Source organism: Nannobrachium achirus, assembly GCF_963921795.1.
Source record: "Nannobrachium achirus genome assembly, chromosome: 6".
Classification (NCBI taxonomy): Eukaryota; Metazoa; Chordata; class Actinopteri; order Myctophiformes; family Myctophidae; genus Nannobrachium; species Nannobrachium achirus.
In genome coordinates this window covers 27,048,913-27,071,173 of record NC_137815.1, presented here as the reverse complement: position 1 = coordinate 27,071,173, position 22,261 = coordinate 27,048,913, and the positions used below count along the sequence as shown (strand labels likewise).

The 22,261-nt window shown below is 40.3% G+C and overlaps 1 protein-coding gene across 1 annotated transcript; it reads left to right on the top strand.

Moving 5' to 3' along the window:
- Positions 1 to 77: 77 nt before the first annotated feature.
- LOC308286784 (interferon-induced very large GTPase 1-like) lies at positions 78 to 15,851 on the top strand. Its single transcript, XM_080727911.1, has 6 exons — positions 78 to 170; positions 5,107 to 5,307; positions 7,137 to 7,205; positions 7,325 to 7,957; positions 8,536 to 8,570; positions 10,047 to 15,851. The coding sequence occupies exons 3-6, from the start codon at positions 7,148 to 7,150 to the stop codon at positions 14,817 to 14,819; spliced, it is 5,499 nt and encodes a 1,832-aa protein (XP_080584037.1). The 5' UTR covers positions 78 to 170; positions 5,107 to 5,307; positions 7,137 to 7,147; the 3' UTR covers positions 14,820 to 15,851.
- Positions 15,852 to 22,261: the final 6,410 nt, after the last annotated feature.

Genomic DNA, 22,261 nt, shown 5'->3' with positions numbered 1-22,261 from the left:
CGATGTTTATCTGTCACAGAGGCATGGAGGATGTTTGCAACATGTTCCAACGTTATCAAGCCATACGTCCAACACGCGACAAAATAAAGGAATATATAAGGCTAGAACAGGGAACCAGCTGATGTGATGGAAATAATCCCCCCGCGCAGATGTGTGGAGACAGAGAGAATGTGAGTGAACGGCTGTGTACACGTACCTCTAGCATTAGGCCAAAAAAAAAGAATCCATACAAAAATGTTAAATCCATGTTGGTCTACTGTTAGCCTAGCGTGTAGCAACAACAAACACAAACTCAAACGACTAGCCCCCTTGTTTGCGTGCGACGCTCACGTGTATGCACGTGCACGCGCGGGTGTGTGTGTGTGTGTGTGTGTGGTGTACATGCTTATTTACCTATAGGCTACTGGACTGGTGGTTCTGCAACTTCTGCAGGTGTTGTTTAGTAATGTTAGGCTGTGGCTACTGGGTTGTGGGTTCAGTTGGATGAACTGGACATTGTCTACTAGCTGGTATTGTCTTACTGTACTGTACTGTACTGTATGTAATGTACTACTGTAATGTACTGAGATCAGTTGGTTGAATAGACATTGGTTATATAACCAGGACAGGTGTTCTGTGTTCTCTTGTACTGTATTCCTAAAATAGTTTTTTTCATCAAAAGGATGAGAGGAAATGTTGTGTGAAATAATTATGATTACATGGCAATCTTTGTCCAATTAAGGGGTAAATAAAGGGGTAAAATAATTGTCATGATGACTAAAACTAGTCTAAAATGTCACAGTTTTTGTTTGTACTTAATCTTTAAGCAAAATTAATTATGACTGTCGAGGCGTGGACTTAAAATCACTGTTTTAATTGATGGCCTTCTTGCCCTGGCACTTGGCCTTTGTGCCCTCAAAAATTTGACAACACTAAAGGCCAACTGGCCTTGCCCCTAAAATGACGAAATTCTAGGCCTGGTTATAGTCCTATTTGTTTTTCATATTTTCTCACATTTTGATCTGACACATTTCAGAATGTTAAGCATTTAGAGATTTAGATATGGAAGCATTGCATTCATACTTGAGTCACACAAATCAATGGCTTCAAAAGCTCCGGATATTCTGCTGGCCTGCTTCTATTCAACATATGAACCATGAATGTCACAGCGTTTGGACTGAGGGAAAGCACTCTGTCTGTTTGAAATGAGTAAGTGGACACAATGTTTTGATTCATTATTCTATTCACTGGTTTGCGGAAGGCGGAGGGGTTGCTCATAAATGATCCCAAAGGCTTGCAGAAAAATGAGAGGTCGGCTGTGCGCTCAGAGAAAAAGGATGTTTACACCTGACGCGGGCTATTATCGAGCTATGTTGGAATCTGAATAAATAAAGCCTAATTAATACTCCATCATGCAATGTCTGTAAGCAGCTAGTCAGGCACCACTGAAGCAATTGGTGTGAAACTTTGCACCCAGTCCCAGTAGGCCAAGGAAGAACCTCCATCCATGCCAAACATTTTGCCTCGCAATGACAGCCCACACGTTTTGGCCTGTAGCTCTTGAACTGAAGGTCGTATTGTCCGTTCGGCAAAAATAATTATAATACACAAATCATGAGCGACTGAGCTGGGTAGGTGAGCAGGCCTGGCGGAGGTCTGCATGCTTTCTAGATTGGTATTCCATTTTTGCTTTGAGCTGTAAGGGCAGATATCAAGGCTCTTATCAGTGCAATTCTGAACCAAATCCAAGCAATAGGTGAAAAATGAAGAGATGAATTACCCCTCCCATCTCCACAGTCGCTTTATTCTTTTCCCTTTCTGCCATTGAATCACCATTCATTCGTGGTGGTGTTTTGTCCTTCCTTGGGTAGGGGTATCACAATCCCTTTTGAGGATGCATGCCTGTACTCATGGTGGGGGAAATTAAGACACCCCCATAATTCAAATTAAACTAAATTCCACCCTGCTTAACAGCACAGATATCACAATCTCATTTCTAACCAGACAGAACTAGTCCAATCTGAGACTCTGCATGAGAGAGGGCGAGATCATTTAGCGACCTCCAACCGGGTTGCGACCTGGTCGGTAGTTTTCAGCGACCGGGTCGCTAAATCTACCGACCGCGTCGCTAAATCACCGACCGGGCCGCAAAATCACTGACTGGGTCGCTAAATCTACCGACTGGGTCGCTAAATCTACCGACCGGGTTGCTAAATCTTCCGACCGGGTCGCTAAATCTACCGACCGGGCCGCAAAATCACCGACTGTGTCGCTAAATCGACCGACCGGGTCGCTTATCCACCGACTGGGCTGCTAACCCTAACCCTAACCCTAGCCCTAACCCTAACCCTAACTCTAACCCTAACCCTAACCCTAACCCTAAGCCTAACCCTAAATCACCGACCGGGTTGCTAAATTAATGCCCAGGTCGCTAATTACCAACCGCTGGTCCGGGTCGCGTCCTGGGCGCTAATTCTACCGACCGGGTCGCTAAATCTACAGACCGGGCCGCTAAATCACCGACCTGGCCGCTAAATATACCGACCTGGTCGCAAAATCTACCGACCGGGCCGATAAATCACAGACTGGGTTGCTAAATCTACCGACCGGGCCACTAAATCACCGACCTGGTCCCGGCCGGTGATTTTGCAGCCCGGTTGGTAGATTTAGTGACCCGGTCGGTAGATTTAGCGGTTGGAGATTGCTAAATGATCTCGCTCCTACAGCTCTGAGTCTGCATACAGCCAAGGTGCATCTTGCATACAGGCCCCAGGGCGAATGTGTGAATGTGGGGACACGAAAAACACCTTGTGCACATAAGTATAGGCCATGTATGCAGCTACAGGAACAATACCAGGTAGACCAGTGTTTCTCAAATGGGGGTACGTGTACCCCTAGGGGTACGCGGAGGTACTGCAGGGGGTACTCAAGATAATGGCCCCCAAAAATAAAAATAGAAGTATAAACCATGATACTATTATTCATAGTTAAATAATTAACTACAATTGAATTAGAAGGAGAAAAAACTTTTACTGTTATGTTTAATGATGACACTTGGAGAAACTTGTTGTGAGCCTGACAGTTGCCAACCCAGCTTACATATTAGGCTACCAGGCAACTGGTATGTGTTTGAATGTTGTTTGAATGTAATTTACTAGAATTTCGTGGGCGCTTCGCTGTTAAAAGTTGTTATCCTTATACTCACATGTTATACTAAAAGTATCAATGAGCAGAGTGAGATCAGCATGACAGAACAGTTAGCTTAAATGGGACTAATAGTAGTTTGTCAGTAGTCAGTGTCAAATTAGGCAAAGTACAAATTGTATTTAAGGCAGGTGTGAGATTCAAGTTAGAAGAGAGGCTTAGCTTACAAAACTGCAGACAAATTGACAGGAAGGGTGTAAATGTTAATGTGTCTGATAGCTGAATGTTTGTGAGACAGCAATTGTGAAAGAAATTGTGCAATTGTGTCTGGATTCTTAACCACTGACGAGTAGGGATGGAGCCCTAAACGAGGGTAGCTCGATAACCCGATAACAGATTTATTGAGTACCCGGTATCAATAAGCTTTGGGCTTATCAAGCTTGTTATCGAGCATAGCGGCCCATGATGTCATGTTTAAACAATCAAGACAAGAGGCTACATTATTACAGTACTATCCATAATATAAAACCATTTAACACTTATTGCACACTTATGAATGATTGTTTTAATGATATTTAATGATATTTGTTACTTTTGTCATAAGTAGATGGTGGTCAGCAACAAACTCCAAGTCGCAAAAACTGTCTAATAAAAAAAGATATCAGTTATGTTCTCATTTCCACAAAATATTCGAAAACGCTCAATAGTGGGCTGGATAAAAGCCCGGATCAATAAGCAGGATCGATAAGGTGCTCATTATCAATAAATATTAACGAGCTCCATCCCTACTGACGAGACAAAAGTTATGAAAGTAGCTGTTTATCTGCACTTGAATCTGCACTTGTGGGCTGTGTTTCTCTGTTCTTCCCTATTCTGAGATATTGTAGGTATTTTGCGAAACTCTCCTCCAGAGAAACACCACAATTCTTTCACATTTCACAAGCCCTAGTTGCTTATTTTTGGCTTATTTTTATAGACCTGGTTGCTTGTTGTGTTTTTTGTCATGTCTAACTCCCGACTAAGAATTTATGGCCACAGTGTTGAAACTCTCACTCCCTTTTTTTACTTTTTGTGATGTTAGATTCTTGAAAAGGGGGGTTATACCGTTATATACCGCTAGTTATGGTTTTAATTGCAGTTGGGAAAATGTTGTTGTCGGGTAAAGGGGGTACTCTAGCCAAAAAGGATTGAGAAACACTGAGGTAGACAATCCCTTGATCCCCTGAGCCTGATGTCATCTCTTTACACAGTGACTGGCTCAACCTGTTACCCTCTGTCCTCAAGAGACCTGCTGAACAGAATCATCATGCAATAAAGAAACATGTCAAACAGGTTATGTCTTGACATCTGAAGTGGCAGTTTGAGCGTTTGCATGTCCACAAAGTGGTTTGTATTGCATAAGGATGGTGTGTTCAACAGTGGTGTTAAATGTTTATGGCACTTTATAATGTTTTGCTGGTGGGTGGTCTTCGCTGTATATTCTTTCCCCTTCGCTGTATATTCTTTCTATTATATTTAGTATTTTGTTAAATGTGGCATCATGGTCCAAGTATATTCCATATTTGGGATTTAAATAATTGAGCCATATCAGTATAGACAGTGCTTCTATCTTACATTGCAGGACTCAGGAACAAAAGGGAAGCTTAGCTGCAAAGGTGAATGGGTGCGTAATATACTGCATATATGGTTATTGTTACAGTATATAGACAAATGGCTTTTCAGAGGACAGTGTTACTTGAGGACACAAGGAGATTAAGTTCTACCAGCTTGTCAAAGTAGCTGTATTAGTTAAGGTTCCCATGAAGGTGAACATTAGCAGCAGTCTTTTTTGAAGAGCAAGTTTAAGGTGTGCCAAGAGCCAACAATGGAGAAAGATCTAATATATCACAAGCACACCCTTTCTTTGGCGTCACATGTTGTCATAAGATATCGTCTATATCCAAACCTGGCTCCCTTTCACCCAGATGATTTATCACTTCACAGATCTGACACTAATATCAGGAAGCGTTCAGTGTCACAGTTCCTTATACTTGAATCTGATGAGATCTGTGAAGGGAGAGGCAGCGAGGAGTGACAGGTTTGGAATGAAACACTCCTGCTGTTCTGTATATAAGCTGGTTTTGGAGAGTTACTTGATGTACATCAACAATGACAAGGGGACGTTCTAAGCCGAGAGGATAGAAAGTAAGTATGTTCAGCCTCCTACTTACAATTAAAGTTTGGAATGCAAAGGTTTTAGTTGTTTCACGTTGTGAGTGATGAATATGCTACTGTACAGTACAGGGTTTAAAGGCAATACAAAACCAGACTACTGTCTGGAGAAAAAAATAAGTATTGTTAAAAGAACATACTTTTCAACTTTTTATTACATTAAGTAGCCTACTTTTATTTTAGAATTTCACAATTAGTACAAGTACAATTTGTCAATTAGTGGGAAATATGTTTAGGTATGTCTTCAAATATCCTAGTATGGCTCACGTAATGTTTATACCTTATGTGAAGCTAACAAAGTATATTTATTTGATATAGTAATATAATTTGAATCATTATTTACAGTATGTTACAATGAAGGCATTTACTCTAACATTTAGAACAGGGGTAGGCAACCTTAGGCACGGGTGCCAACATTGGCACAGGGGAGGGTGATTACTGGCACACTGGCAGAAGTGTGAGAGAGAGGATTTTTATTTTAAAAACAAATCTTTTTTTAAACATGGTCAATTAAATGAAGTTAGCTAATTTATAGCAAATTACATCGTGCACAAAATTCTACATTCATTAAAACTCTTAACTCTGACAGGGGAGGGAGTTGGGAAGATAGGTGGATTATTGCTCTGAGTCTAATGATCGTTATAACAATGTACTGCCAATCAAAATATGTCAAAATAGTTGTCATTATTATTTTTCAAACGTGGTCAGTTAAACGAAGTTAGCTAATTTATATCAAATTACATCTTGCACAAAATTCTACATTCATTAAAACTTTGAACTTTGACTGGGGAGGGAGTCGGGGAGGTGGATTATTGCTCTGAGTCTAGTCTAATGATCGTTATATCAATGTCCTGCCAGTCAAGATATGTAAAAATATTTGTCATTAAAATTTATGTTGACATGGCACACTAACACTTCATTTCAAAAAGGTTGCTGACCCCTGATTTAGAAGAAGAAAAATATTTTTTGACAGATTTTTTTTGGAGTTGCTTTTGCACAACCTTTAGTGTAACAAAGTTACAATGCTGAATCACTTATTTAGAGAATCCTAGATGTTCAGTACTGATGTTTTGGAGGGATATTTTGGTATAAATAAATACATTTATTTTATTTAACCACTGAAGCCCTATTAAGTTTTTTCCAGAAAAAAGGCAAGCTTGTACATCTGCTATTTTTGAAACATTTTGAATATTTTAATAGATATTTGTATAATTTAGAGTAAAACATTTTTGCAATTCTTTACTATTTTGAAAACCATTTTTGAATATGTCAAAAAGCTGATCAACGTGTTGATGTAGATCTGCTATTTGAAGTATTTTAAAATGTTTTTCAATATAGTAAAAAAAGGACGTTTAGGGATAAGGTGTAAGGCATGGACACAAATACAGTATAGCCGATTGGCTCTAATACCGATGACCTTTTGCTGTGTTTCACTTCTCTTTTCCAAACAGAGTTACGCAGTGTTTTACAGAACTTGCAAGGCCTATACATAATATACAGTATATACAGTATCTAACTGGCTCTAACTGGGCCGGCCCAAGGCCACGTCTGGCCTTACTAATTAGCATACATTTTACGCCCCACCCGGCCCGAAAACATCAATATTAAGTCCATATATGGGCATTCCCAGAGGATGCCCTGTTAGGGCAACTACACTAATACAATCCCATTTATGCCCATATATGGAGATCCCTGATGTCATCAATATTAAGCCCATATCTGGGAATGCCCATATATGGACATATTGTGTCAGTCTCATGTGGTCTATAACGCCAAACATCTCTATTGTTTTTTTTGTTTAGTTTATAATCAGATGGAGATGGAAACAGAAGCTGAGAACCCTGCAGAGGAAGAGCCAACATCACAAAAAGGTAACACAGGTTTTTATTTCAATGTAGTTTTGAAATATGACAAAACATATAGTCGTATTTCTGCAGCGTGCAGGACATTGGTGACATAACATTATTCTCTTAAATATTGTGTGTTTCAGGGCCTTCTGGCGTTACATTAGTGTTGCTTGGTGACTCCAGTTCTGTGGAGGTTACAGCTGCAAACCTGCTACTGGCCCACGATGGGGAAGAAGCAGCCCTATCTAAATCCCCACAGTTTGCAGGCAGATTGTATGATTTATGTGGTCGACATGTCTCTGTTATCAACATGCTTGGCTTACAAAATACTGATGATGTACAGGGAGAGGGGTCATTACAGCAGGCTGTACATAAGCAGGGGACCCATGCCTTTGTTTTACTCTTACCATATGGGCAGCATGTCACTTCTTACAAAGCATGGATGAAATGGTTAGAAAACCAATTTGGGAAAGGGTCCCTTGCTTTTGCCGTGGTTGTTGTGACCCATGACAAAGACGAGAACAGTGACAGTGCATTGACAGACCTGAGAGCCTTTAGTGATTTCGATGAGAAACGATTTCATTCATGTACAAAGACCATGACAGACGAAACAGAGATATTGTCTTTGTTAGAAAATGTTGACGTCATGATCTCTGAAAATGAGCCATGTTGTTACAAAGTTGATAAGACAGAACAGCAACAGCACACGATGGACTTCGAATCCCAAGAGTGTGGAAGGACAGACGACCCGGTGTTTCTACAAACTCCTAGAAGAGGTGAGAAAATGTTTAAAGGCAGGGTGATTTTCTTTGATAAAAATAAGTGTTAACCCATATATTCAGATAGCACTCATTGCTATAATGTTTGTTCAGTAACAGGAGTCTACATGTCTCTCCTGCTCTTTATTAAACAGAAGATGCATTTTCAGGTCAGGATACACATTTTATCCAATCAGGATAGAGAACTGAGTCAGGATACAGATTAAACAAGTAATATTGGAGGTGATGACACAAATAAATTAGCAGACAAGATTGGAACAAGAACACTCTAAAACATAAGCTCTCTCTCCTGATTGGCTGAGATTTGTCATCTACCTGGAGAGACAGGGAGACTCCTGCATTGAACAAACATTCAATATAGTGCTTTAACATTTATCAAATATCACTTACTGTACCCTACCTTTAACCTAAACTTTTTTTAAGACATTTTTCTTTACACTCAATGAAAATCTGAGAAACATATTTTGATGTCATATTTTCTTTATTTTATTTTATTTTATTTTATTTTATTTTATTTTATTTTATTTTATTTTATACTGTATCTTTATGATCTTTATCTTTAATGGTCCATATAGATCACACCGATGAAGACAGTTGCCAGACCAACACGGTAAGAAACATATTATTTTTTGGATCATTCCTTGTTGAACATATTAGAACGTAATTTATGTCGAACAACTCACTTTAGGATACAGGCTTAAAATGATATCATCACTTGGTTTGCCTAAATAAGGAATGATATTGACTGGTTGAAATTACTGCTGAGGCTGCATCGTTGTGGCTTTGCAATTCCTGTGAAATGCACAAGCTGCTTACTTGACATATCTGTCTATTTCCATTTCTGATCAGTGAGATACCTTGTTCAGAAAGATACCCAATATTACTAGTAAGACTCCCTAATCGGGAGATAAGTGACCGCCACATCACATACACAAACTTTAGAAGGCAATCGTAGCCAATCAGGAGGGAATATGGGAAATCCATGTTGATGTCATGACTTTAGAGATACTGTGTACCGCGTTGTGTGATTTTAGGGCAAAATCTGTAGGAGCAGTGTTCAAAAATGTGTTTTGCAAAAATAGGCCCAATGGTGGCGCTAGAAGAGGGGTATGTGAGAAATGAGGGGGTTGTGGTTTGCCAGCCAAGGAGTGTGTGTGCAAAGTTTGGTATGGATCGGGGCAACAGTGCCAGAGATAAAAGTAGGGCAAAAGTGTGACGTGGCGTGATGAACAGATGATCATGTCTGAAAAATGTGTGGGTGGCTATTGAAAAAGCCACACACACACACACACACACACACACACACACACACACACACACACACACACACACACACACACACACACACACACACAAACTCATGTCTGGGGAACTTCCTTGAGACAGTACTGCAGTATATCAGGAAGGCTTTTTGGGGATTTTCTCTATTTGTTTTCCCATTGCCATTCCCGAACAAGCTCTCGCCCTAGTGATCTGTTTGCAATGAATCCAATATTAGATAGGTCAGTATGAAACCCCAAATAATTGATGGAAGACATTTTTGGGTTACTTTTAGGTATGCTAAATAACATCCTAAAAATTTAGGATGTCACCAAGTGCACAATCTTGATGATTTTTGGCAAATTCCCTCCCAGATAAACCTATGAACAAGCCTTTCATTAGGGCATTAAAAAGGCCTATGGGTGCTTTATTATGACTTATAGGGGTGTCCAAACATTTTTATTTTTCATTTTTATAGGCCCATATTTAAATATGAAAATACATTAGGGCTGACTGCATCTCCTCTCATACTGTACCTTTGGTCATAACAAATTCACTTACGAATGAATCGCATTACAGCAATTTTATTTATCAATAGTCCTTGTGTTGGCATTGTAGCCAAATGTAAGTCACTCATCTGTGCAGTGAATTTGGGGGGTCTAGTTCTCATGAAGCTTATAAATAATACTATAACACATTATAAACTGTTTTAAAGTCAGGTATAAATACATAAATTGTAATCTTCTTAACACTCTAGATACTTCATATGTGATATGAAACTGACCAACTTTCTTATAGTCTGAACACATTTTATTTATTTCCAAAGGAAGGACATGACGAGCTGGAGCTTACCAAAGGAAGGGGGAGAGCAAAGGAGGAATTAGCAGAACAGCCAGGGTTGAAAAAAGAAATAGAGGACCTCATGGAGAGACTTGACCTTAAAGACAGGTATAAAAACAAATTGTCAGTAGACGAGTTCCTGGTAATTGAGCAGATGGTGATTCAAAACCAGAACATTTGCTCTGAAAAAGAGCTATACAGAGCTTTTATGAGGAAGTTAATATCCCTTGACTATAAATCTCGTTATACTCAAGTTAAGGAGGAGGAATGTACTGAAGAAGATGAGGTTCTAGAATGTTCTTTTGATGCATTTTGCAATTTAACTGAAAGTACCAAAGAGAAACAATCTCATATCCACCCAATGGATCTTCAAATGGCAATGTTTCATTGTGCAGACAGTTTTCTTCAGCAGTTCATGATGACCAAGTTGTCTCAATGTCAGTACGCTTTGCCTGTGCTTGTGCCCAGTCTTACCACAAAAGAAATGGAATGTCCTTTGTGGGCATTCCGAAAGATTAGAAAAAGCTGGAAAAACACAAATGGTCAAAACAGAGCCATCAGCATGCCTATTTGTCAGGCACAGACACCAATGGTAGCGGTCTTCAGACTTGGCTCACCGTCTGAATCGAAGTCTCAATTACTGAGCAATCTTATCAATGAAAATCACAGAACGTTTTTTCATAGAAATTGTTCAGGAAGTACCAAATCCCGCCTCCTCATGGATGGTGTTGTGGATATTGCCTGGTACTGCCCCAGTGGGAAGTCCAGTGATGATTTCACTGACTGTATTGCATTCTGCAACCTCCATGGCGATGGGGTAGAACATGAGAGGCAGCGTGACATTTTGACTGACATGGCTTCAGTCAACATTGTGCTTGTGTCTAGTCTCAGCCAGAAGAACAAATGTAAAGAGATCTTGAAGGATCTCTTCAACTCTGACAAGCCTCTAATATGTATTACCACTGATGACGAATCAGTCGCACTTAAGATGGGAAGAGCTGGGAAATACAGAATAAGCATGAAGGATCGAAATCAGTCAGAAGTTTCAAAAGAACTGAAAAGTCTGATAAGAAATTGTTTGTCTGGAACAGACAAACTGCGTTCCTTCAAACTGGAGAACATGGCCAAACAACCAGGCTTAAAAGTGGACGAAGAGCTTGGTGATTGCCTGCAAGCAAAGACAGCTGCACAAAGTGTAATAGATCTGATGAGCTCTGATGACCTTTTAACTGCAAAGGAGAGAGTCTTACCCTGTCAAGGAAGTCTATGGCATGATTGGTGTAAACAAAACAAAGAACTTTACAAATTACAAGATAACATTGAAACCGAGAAGATCAAAATACACAAGGAGATGGAAAGAATCAGACGGCAACAGAATCATGATCCCCCAACTAATTTCATGGGACTCTTCCTTGCAAAATTAGAGGCTCTAACGGAAAAGGGGAGAATGTTCTTCCTAACATGGATGGAGATCTTCCTAGATAAACTTCTTCTTGATCAGCTCTCAGCACTTCAACATGAATACCATGAGAAATGGAATGAGGTTGTGAAATTAAAGAGGAACCGTGATAAATCAGACCATTTGGAAAAGAATCAAAATGAACTTGAAGACATTTCAACAAACCTGCAAGCAGTAACATTTGGACTTCAGCACATTCTGCGAGAGATGGGACAAATCTATGAAGCCTCTGCATACTGTTCAAAGACTTTAGGACAAACTACATTCTACACCTCACTCCCCAAGTGTGCTGCAGGAGTTATGATATCAGGACACCCAATAGAACTGATGGATGGTGACGCCGCTCATGTGCCTTTAACATGGATCACCAGTGTTCTAGAGGAGGTCGTCAAAGAACTGAAAGACCCAAAGATATTCGTTTTGTCAGTGTTGGGGCTTCAAAGCACTGGGAAATCAACATTGTTGAATACAATGTTCGGATTGGAATTACCTGTGAGTGCAGGAAAATGCACCAGGGGGGCTTTCATGCAGTTGCTCAGAGTTCCAGATGCCAACAGAGCTGAGTTAAAAGTTGATTATGTTCTTGTTATTGACACTGAAGGCCTTCGAGCTTTAGACCTACATGTATCTGGGACGGGAACATTTAACCATGACAATGAACTTGCAACGTTTGTCATTGGTGTTGGAGACATGACTTTGATCAACATCCTTGGAGAGACTTCATCTGAGATCCAGGATATTGTTCAGATTGCTGTTCAGGCCTTCATGAGGATGAAGATGGTCAATCTGTCCCCCAGCTGTGTGTTTGTACACCAGAATGTTGGAGATCTTGTTGCTGGAGAGAAAAACATGGAGTACAGGAGACGCCTACAGGAAAAACTTGATGAGATGACTCTGTTGGCTGCTAAAGAGGAGGGATTTAATGCAGAGTGTTTCAACGACATCATTGCATTTGACATACAGAGTGATGTACACTATATCGCCCAATTATGGGAAGGAAGTCCGCCCATGGCTCCACCTAATCCTTGTTACAGTGAAAACATCATGGAAGTGAAGAACAGGATCATTTCCAAAATATCAGAATCTGGAGGAAAATGTCTCTCAGCATTTATATCCATTTTGCAGGACCTGTGGACTGCATTGCTGAATGAGAACTTTGTTTTTAGCTTCAAAAACACACTACAAGTATCACTGCACAGGAAATTGGAAGATGAGTATGGGAAATGGTCTTGGGATCTCAGAAGTGCCTTTCTGACAGCGGAGAACACGCTACGGAACAACATTGAAAATGGGAAAATTAGCAAGGTTGAAGAAAGTGACATTCGTTCTGAGATAGATGAAAAATATCAGCAGGTGCTCAAGACAATGAGCAAACATTTTGCTGAAAGCAAACATGTAGAAATACTGACACAATGGAAAGGCAAATTTGAGACTAATATTGCAGGACTCCTCAATGACCTTGTTAGAGCGACAAGAAGAAAGATGGTTCAAGTTATGGAACAGAAAGAAGCTTTGCAGAAACTGGAAAAGAGCAGGATGACATATGAGGACACACTTGTTCAAAAGAGTAAAGAACTTGCGCTAAAATTACAAGATGGGGCCAAGAATGGGAACAAGCTCAAATCAGAGTTTGACTCATTATGGGAGATGTGGGTATCTGAAGTTACCAAAAACACACCACCAACTGAAGACATTGACATGGAGAAGGAAGTGACAAATGTTCTCACTCATGTTCTCTCAATGATTTGTGAACGTCCAAAGCTAAATAAAAAGAAGTCCAGTGGAAAATATATATCAATTTGCACCCGTCAAGAATACACAAAGTACCTAATGGAAACCAATGTTATCGATTCAATACCAACCACAGTCCATCAAAATTTCAAACAATTTGTTACAAATGTCAAGCACCAGGCTGAGAGTATCATAGAGAGCTTATCTATCCCCAAAACAGGCTACAGCTCCAGTCATATGCACAAGATTGCTAACTTTGTCAAAGAACAAGTGCAGAAGTTCCAATCAAATACAAACTACAGGTTTAAGAAGAAGTTCAGTATAGAGCTTTCACTTCATGTGTGTGAACATGCAGGCAACATATTTACTGCGCATCACAATGAATTCCTAAATAACAATGCTTCTACACAGATTCAAAATCTGAAACCACAGTACTTCAGTGTCTTCAAGCAATTTGTTGGTAATTCCACGTCCACAGCTGTGCTTGGTGACTTTCTTTGTTCCAAGCTGAAATCATCGATTGAACAGGCTGTGTATGATCAAGCTGCCATTGATTTAGTCAGGGAAATACAAGTCTCCACCCCAGAACTGAACGGAAACAAATCTCATGTGGAAAAACACATCTTGAAATCATTAGCTGAAGGAGAGCGCTTCGACGGTTTCAAAAGCTATATCGAAAATCCGAAGGAGCATTTTGAAGAATTCATTAAAGATACTGTTGTGAGGTATCTCAAAACAGAAAAAGATTCAAGAGTTATTAAACTGATGAGGACGAACACAGATGACAACAAACAGTACATAATAGATGCCATGGAGTCTGCAACAAGAGAGGTAAAACAGTCTCAAGAAAACATTCAAGCATGGCTGAAGACATTCTGCGACAAACTCTCTGGTCACCTAGTGTTAAGTGGTAACTACCCTAAAGGTGTTGTTGACCCAGATATTAAAGACTTTGACTTTCTTGAAGAAACAGTAAAGAAAGGTCTGGAAAAGATCATTACAGAATTAAAGCAAGATCTCCGTTGTACAACACTCCTGAAGATGGAGAAGTACAGGGAATCACCTGATGCAACCCTAAAGAAACTTCTCTGTAATGGCTGCTGGGAACCATGTCCCTTCTGTTACGCTGTCTGCACCAACGATGTAGAGGGACATCAGTCTGATCATAGCACCCATTTCCATCGTACAAGTGCAATTTCTGGCATAGCTTTAAAAGGTTCTTGGCTATATTATCTGATACATGATCTGGGTCTCCATCGTCTTGCTGATAGCATGACCAATACTTACGGTGTTGATTTTTGCCCTACCTTAGTAGCAAGTAAGAAAAAGTTCCTCAGTAAAAAATCTAACCCAATGATTGCGTACAAAGAATACAAAAAAGCTGGTCCACCTTGGGAATGTTGGAGTATCACCCCACATTCATCAGAAGCAATCTATTGGAAGTGGTTTATGTGCAGATTTGAGGAGGATGTAAAGGAATTTCATACTGGCAAAACATTTGGGAAAATTCCAGATGAATGGCAAAAATACACGAAGGAACAGGCAATTGAGAGCCTTGAACTTTTGTAAAAGTTCAAAGAAGGAAGATATGTTGTTGTTTGAGAGTGCCAGAACCTCACAGATAAACCATATACAGTTCATTGATTCATTGTAACAGCCCCACTGAACTACATAAGGCAAGTGTAAAAACAGAAATAAATGCATTGTGAGCTTGTAGATCTGCTTGTTTCACTCTATTTGAAATAGATGCTGGTTAATGCTAACCCCAGAGACTGTGATGAAGATCTTGTTGGTCAGAGTGTAGCTGAAATAAACTCTCTTTATTACAAGTTGACAGGATTGTTCATATGCAATAAAATATCATGTAGAGGGAAAACCGAAAAAGAGACTTAATGTTTTTTTTACCCTATGATAAATATTTCTGTTGGCTAGTAGCTGCTCCTCTAAAGTGCAGAATTGTTGCCTTGTAGTAAATCTGTAAACTGCAGATGTTAGTTAAGTGCAACCAATGTCTTAACTACAGCTGTTTATCATGAAAATCTATCTATATCCATCGATATCGATAACACAGAAATACCAAGCCAGTTCGCATTATGTATGCTGTATGCTGAATTATTTCTACTAGGCCTATATTTTGTGCTTAGGAATTTATGTATTTCATATTTTCCTTATTCTTTGCAGTGACAATGTATTCTCAGTGTCGATGAAAGTAATCTCATCTTTGAGTAGTGTTGTGTACACCATGATATAATCTATACTGTACATATTGTGTGGCAGTGCCGTAACACTCTCTCCTCTCTCACCAGGCTGGGATACATGCATCTCATCCTTGATTTCAGCTACAGTAACAGCTTTAAAAGCAGACTCAGACTTTGATAGCCTTTTCTTTATGTATGCTTTATGTTCGTGTGTTGCATTAATTTGGCCTGGAGATGACCGGTAGCCTTGTTAGACTCGTTAGATTTTAGTTTAGAGGTTCATGGTTTTTGGTTAGGGAGGGGGACTAGCTCCGACAGCCCTATAGGGGTTAGCCTAGCTCCCCCTCCTTTATTTTCTGTTTGGCCGGCATCTCCAGGCCCTTTGTTTTCTTGGTCATGTATTCCTGAGTTTAATTCATCTCGCTTATGTCACTGACCTGAGTTTTGATGTGGGTAACAAAATAAAACCCCATAAACCTTTCCCTTTGTGAGGCGTCCGTCCTTGTTAAGGTGATCCACTTTGAGGCACTGGGTTTTATGCGGTTATGTTTGACACACAGTATTGGAGGCTGTAACATACTTTTTTATACATCTACAGTAGACCAGTGGTTTCAACCGTTTTCATGTCAAGATCCATTATTTATTTGGCATTTGAGCCACGGACCACCATTTGGTAAGATTTAGCCCCTCAGACCCAAAACTTAGAATATTTTGTTGTAGATTTTGTCCTCAATTCTATGCTGTTTTGATGTGGTACCCTAGCAAAGATAACAAAATAACAATTCTTCTACATTCTCTAATTGTGTAGACTTCTTGTAAATTAAGTAATGCAGATGTTTAACAATAATTGAAGTCTTGAAAGAGATTTTACTCTCTCAAGAGTTAAAAATCTATAAGGGTCCATTTGGTTACAAACTCTCCATCATTTAGCTGGGGACCACCTGGAACCCCCTCAAGGACCACTGGTTGAAAACCACTGATCTAGACGGCCAATGATGATGTGTGTGTTTTTGTCCATACTGTACTGAATATGCCCATAATTCAATATCTGTATTGTTGAAGAAGCATTTTATTTAGGTAATTTAAATCATCCAGCTAATGCACCTGGACATATTGTTTGGCCAATTTATCAAGCAACAGACCCTGGCAGGTCATTGTTAATAATATCGACAGGTCTGTCCCAAGAGGTCACATAATGTAAGTTACTATAACATCAAGGGCAATTCATATAAACATGTTATTCATGTTTCATATAAGTAGTATTCGATGTGTCATGATCAGTGCCATTGTTTATCAGCAATGTATAAACATCAGAAACCCTTTGATAGCAGAGCATAAAACAATACTAAGGGTGGATGGCATGACAACATAATAGAATCGCCATAGAGCTGGAGGAGAGAGGCATAATAATAATAATAATAATAATAATAATAAGGGTAATAATAATTCATGCATTTTATACAGCCCTTTCCTGGATACTCAAAGTATACGCAGAGTCAAGTATTCAAAGATAAGAATTGACATAGTTTACATGTTAATGTGGTGCAGGAGGGTATTCTATGATGATTCTGTAGATTCCTGCTTGATCATAACGCCGGTATTACTTAAAGGGGCACTCCACCACTTTTCAACCTATGTTCATATAATTGGTCCTCTCTCAAAAATAGCTTCTTTTTTTTCTCAGAGGAGGGCTGTGGGCAGGTCAGAAACCCATCGTCTTGTGACATCATCGATTGCCAATCCAGCTTATAGAAACTCCAGGCTTTCTATTCCTGAAAAGTTGCAATTTTAAAGTGGAAGCCATTGTTCTCGCGATAATAAAAATCTATTTTTTTTTTCAAAAATATTGATTAAATATTTATTTTGGAAAATGATGATGTCACAAGACGATGGATTCTGAACTTCCCACAGCTCTGCTAGCTAGGAGACTTGGACTGTAGAAAAAAAAATTGTATATATTTTTGAGTATATTTTACCGATTATTTATATGTTTTTAATAATACATCTAGGCCAAGGGTAATGAGTTGTTGGTCCATATTGTTATAGCAAATAAGAAAGACAACATCCATGTGTATCACAGAATATTTCATATTGAAGAATTGTTCAAGTAACTTTTACTGTTCCAGTTGGTGCACTTCTATTTCTATTTTTGTGGGCAATTGGGTAATATTAGATATCCACACCAGCACAACAGGTCTGTCTCGACTCTCAAGCAGTGTTGGACAGTAACTAGTTATTACTGTAATATTTCAGTAACTAGCAGTGTAACTTATTACAATTTCCAAAAGCATAATTATATTACTCAGTTAATAAGTAACAACGAAAACGATACATTTTTGACAGAGTTGGAAAATATTAAGCATATAATTATACTCCATAGAGGGAGGAAGGCACAGGCAACAAGCAATGCAACACATTCTTTAATTTTAGATCTGTTCTTTTTAAGCATGTGCCCACTTGCAACATTTTGACGTGATTACGACAGGGGTGGGACTGGGACTTGGGTAGCTAAATTAATTTAGTAATACAACTCATGATGTGACTACTTACTCTTGATACAATATATGATATATGATTTAAATTTTTGGGCATAATAACTAGTGTTCAATATGACTCCCTGCTGTCTCCGTTTCCACCTCTCGGTGACATCAACTGTTTCAGTGACCCCACGCCCTGTTCTAGGCATGCAAACATTGAGCAAAAATAGATGATCTTCTCACAGACGCACACGCCTACCTCAGATTTCACTAGTAAGAGAGACCACACCTGCTCAAGTTAAACAGCATTTATTGAACAAAATGAGGTGTGTGTTGATGCGGAGCCCGAGGTAGGGTGAGAGTCAGGGTGGTGGTATAAGCGATGACGCATAGCTCTGCTCAGGAGCGGTCTGTCGCCTCCGCTCCGACACTTCCCTGCCCTTGGGCTCCTGGCGGATGAAGAAGAAAAAACAAGGTGAGGAGAGCAAGAATTGGGAGAAATTAGGTGATTGGGGAGGGGGGAGGGCATTTGGAATCTACGGCTGCAGAAACAAACAGGTATTAAGAGAAACAATCGCAGGTGATAGAGAACGGGGTGTGGCAGAAATGAGCAGAGATTGGTCTCTACTCCACAACTACATTCAAAGTAGTATTTTATTCTTTTGGAAATCATGTTGGCCGCTGCAGTGGACCAATTTTGCATGATGCACACCTGCATAAGGCGAAATTCCTGGATAAATTGTCACCATTGTTCTCTGAGTGAAGAAACCATCTCTCCACATTTACATATTTAATATCTACAGTATGCTCATTCTCATTGCTCAAAGTGCAATGATGGGTCTACGCTCTCCATTCAGACATTGACTTCTAATTGTCTGAGTGGCGCAACTTCCATAGAGGTTAGGGTTAGGGTTAGGTATCTGCACACTGCAGTCTTTATAAAGTCTGCACTTCCCAACATGGGCAGCCTTGATGGCAGGCACCGTGCAGTACCCCATGGGGTTGAAAAAGCCTTTCCAGGTCCAACAGATCCTTCATGAAAAGCTGGATCATACAGTATGAGTGGGTCTGCAATGGAGAAATAATCTTGTACATAAACATGATGAGTGATAGGTTAATGAAGTGCATGGCAGTTATGCTGTCCTCACCAAGCATGCACCTTGAGCTTGGTTATACAGCCAGCTAAACTCTTATCCACATAAGAACAGCCAGAGACAAGTGGAAATCTTCTGATAATTCTTTATGTAGAAAAGTGTAAAACTGCAGAGAAAACAGAGATACAAACACATGTAATTCTCACTAAATACAGTGTATGACTAAATAGTATGTAACTCAGAAATATACAGCAAGTATAAGCATTTTAACAATAGGATTCTCTGTACTGTAAGTACTGTATGTAAAGTAAATATACTGTACATGTAAGCATGTAAACACATTTTCTCCCAACAGGGTTCACTTGGTAAGTATACATTTTATATGTATAAAATAAACCACTAGAAAGAGTTATGAATTATCAAGGTAGGTGGGCCTATTAGAACTGGAGAGCTAGGCTAGTAGGAACAGAGTGAACAAACACTCAAAACACATTTAAATGCTAATAAGTAAATATGCAGAAACGTCCTATTACAATGTTCACAATAATCATAACAATCACTTACAGATGATGCCTTTTTGAGGTCAAAACAAGAAGGAATGGAGCTGGATTGTGAACAGAGCATGAAAACAACACACAATACTCATGTCATGTTAACTTCCTGTGTAGCTTGTCAGAAATGTCCTTCCACTAAGTTTTCCCCAAACTAAGGTTCCTACCTACAAAAGTTCCTATGAACAGCATTTCAAACCACCACTAGGTGTCACTGTTTTTTAGTTCCACGACACTCCCCGCTTGGTATCTATAGAGATGCCACTATAAACTTCTCACTTATCTTGACATTTATGCAACAGAGGGAGAGGGAAGACCAACTCTGATATTGGCCTGGAGAAGATCTTTGCTGTGCCTTGCTGGACCGCATTCCGTGTCACATTTATGACCAGTCCATCTTTGCTAGGAATTCTTTGTCTTCCCATTTCTGATGGAGCGAGCAGCAACGTGGGCAGATGATTTAGGTGGGATGTGGTACCCTCTCTGAGAGGGGCATGAAGGCTGCAGAAAGGGGGACGAATTGTAGCTGTCCTTCAGGCTATCTGGGTCCATGTAGGCCAGAAGGCTGTGGACCTCCTTAACTTCCATGTAGTTCTGCTCACAGAACAAGTCACTCTGTGCATGACCTTGTCTTTTCACTTCAGAAACCTTTAACCTTTCTTGCTGTTTGACTGGCCCTTTCGAGGTCATGCGGTTTCTCTTGCGATGCCTCCCTGTGGTGTTCTCTGTGAAGGAGTCCGACCCTAACAAGTAGTGCTGCCTGGACCCCTCAGATCTGCCAGGGAAGGGGGACCACTGGCTGGTGACAATGATGTTGTCTACAGAGAGGGTGATGTTCTCCCCGCTGTCTTGTTTGACCTCATCAATGCTGGACTCCGAGTTGTACAATGACAAGTCACAGTGATGCTTGTGTCCTATGCGATAATTTTTCATTCTAATGTGGCGCTTAAGTAATCCTAGGGAATTGGTGTGTCCATTCTCTATTATGCATGTCTTCATAGAGGTGACAGTGGAGGGGGCGTGTGTACCACCTAGGCAGTCGTCACCTATTATGACCCAGCCTAAGTCAAGCTTCTGGGCAAACGGTGCATCATCTGGGCCGTTGAGCTGTTCACGGACCATGTGAACCCGCAATATGTCTCTGCCAAGAAGTAAAAGGACCTCTGACCCTTTCTCCAGGGGTGGGATCTTGTCTGCTATAGCCTTTAGATGACTGTGATGGTAAGCAACTTCTGGTGTGGGTATTTCTGTGCGCTTGTTGGGGACTCCTACACATTCGATCAGAGTAGGGAGTGAGAGGGATACATTCCCATCTACTGACTCTACAATTAAACCATGAGCCCTCCTGCCCGATGTCTCCACTGTGCCTGCACATGTCTTTAACGTGTATGGAGCTGGTTCTCCTTTGATATCGAACATGTTGAAGAACTCTGGTTTGGCCAGAGACTTGTCGCTCTGGTCATCCAAGATGGCATACATTCTGCGGGTCTGTTGGGGGCGTCCAGCTGGATAGACATTTACAAGAGATATCTTGGAACAGGATTTGCCGCTTAAATTGTCACCACATACCTGGGTACATTTGGAATTAACTTCTGAATCAGGCGTTTGATCATCCTCCCCGCCATGCTCTGACAGGAAAGAGGTAGTGGGAGAAGAAGAGCGTGTTGCTGTCTGAATGGCTGGACCTGGGTGAAGCGCTGAGAGATGCCTCTCACTCTTACATTCATCACATTGGATGGGAACGTGACAGTTCTTAGCTTGATGCTCAGTAGAAGAGATACAGCGGAAACAGATGAAATGTTCTCTGAGGAATGCCTTACGCTCATCTAGGACCATGTTCCTGAATGCACGGCACCTTTTAAGGGGATGTGGTAGATTATGTAGGGGGCACCGTTTCTCTGGACCTTCTGTAGATGCATTTGTCTCTTTCTCAGAAGGTGAGTGTGTGGTCGACACATTTGTGTCGTGGACTGAGACTGACGTCCTCATGAATGGGTTAGTTACTGGTCTGTCTTGCTTTAGTGTGGCAGAGCTAAAATTCAAGTTGAAGCTCGGGTCATTTCTGGCTTTGGCTTCTTTCACAACGAAATCCAAAAAGAAAGAGAAGGGTGGAAAACTGACATAATTTTCTTGTTTGTATTTAGAGCCTACTGACATCCACTTCTCTTGCAGATGAAACGGCAGTTTCTCAACTATTGGGCCTACACCTCTGGCCGTGTCAAGGTAAGATAAACCAGGAAATCTTTTATTTTGCTTTGCCACCTCCAGTTCCAGTAGCAGGTCTCCCAATTCACGGAGCTTTGGACTGTCCTTGCTTGATATTTTAGGGAAACTTTCAATCTTGGTGAAGAGTGCTCTTTCAATGGCCTCTGGAGATCCATACATCTCTTCTAGTCTCTCCCAGACTATATTTAGACCAACTGATGGGCTTCCAACGTGGACTGACTTTATTCGCTGTGCTTGCTCACTTGACTCTTTTCCCAGCCATTTTATAAGCAGGTCCAATTCTTCAGCTGCAGATAGATCAAGACCAACTATGGTGTTGAGGAATGTTGATTTCCAAGCTAGGTAGTGTTCTGGGAGGTCATCAAATCTGGTAAGCCCTGAAGACACAAGCTGACTTTTAGCGAGGAATTTGGCAAGGTCTGATGCAGCACTGAAATCACTTGAAACATTAGCACGACTGTATGG

Bases quoted from the DNA above. Each gene is read 5' to 3' on its own strand.
- LOC308286784 (XM_080727911.1), top strand. From the start codon at position 7,148: ATGGAGATGGAAACAGAAGCTGAGAACCCTGCAGAGGAAGAGCCAACA. The intron at 7,206-7,324 runs GTAACACAGGTT...TGTGTGTTTCAG, and splicing joins AGAGCCAACATCACAAAAAG to GGCCTTCTGGCGTTACATTA. The intron at 8,571-10,046 runs GTAAGAAACATA...TTATTTCCAAAG, and splicing joins ACAGTTGCCAGACCAACACG to GAAGGACATGACGAGCTGGA.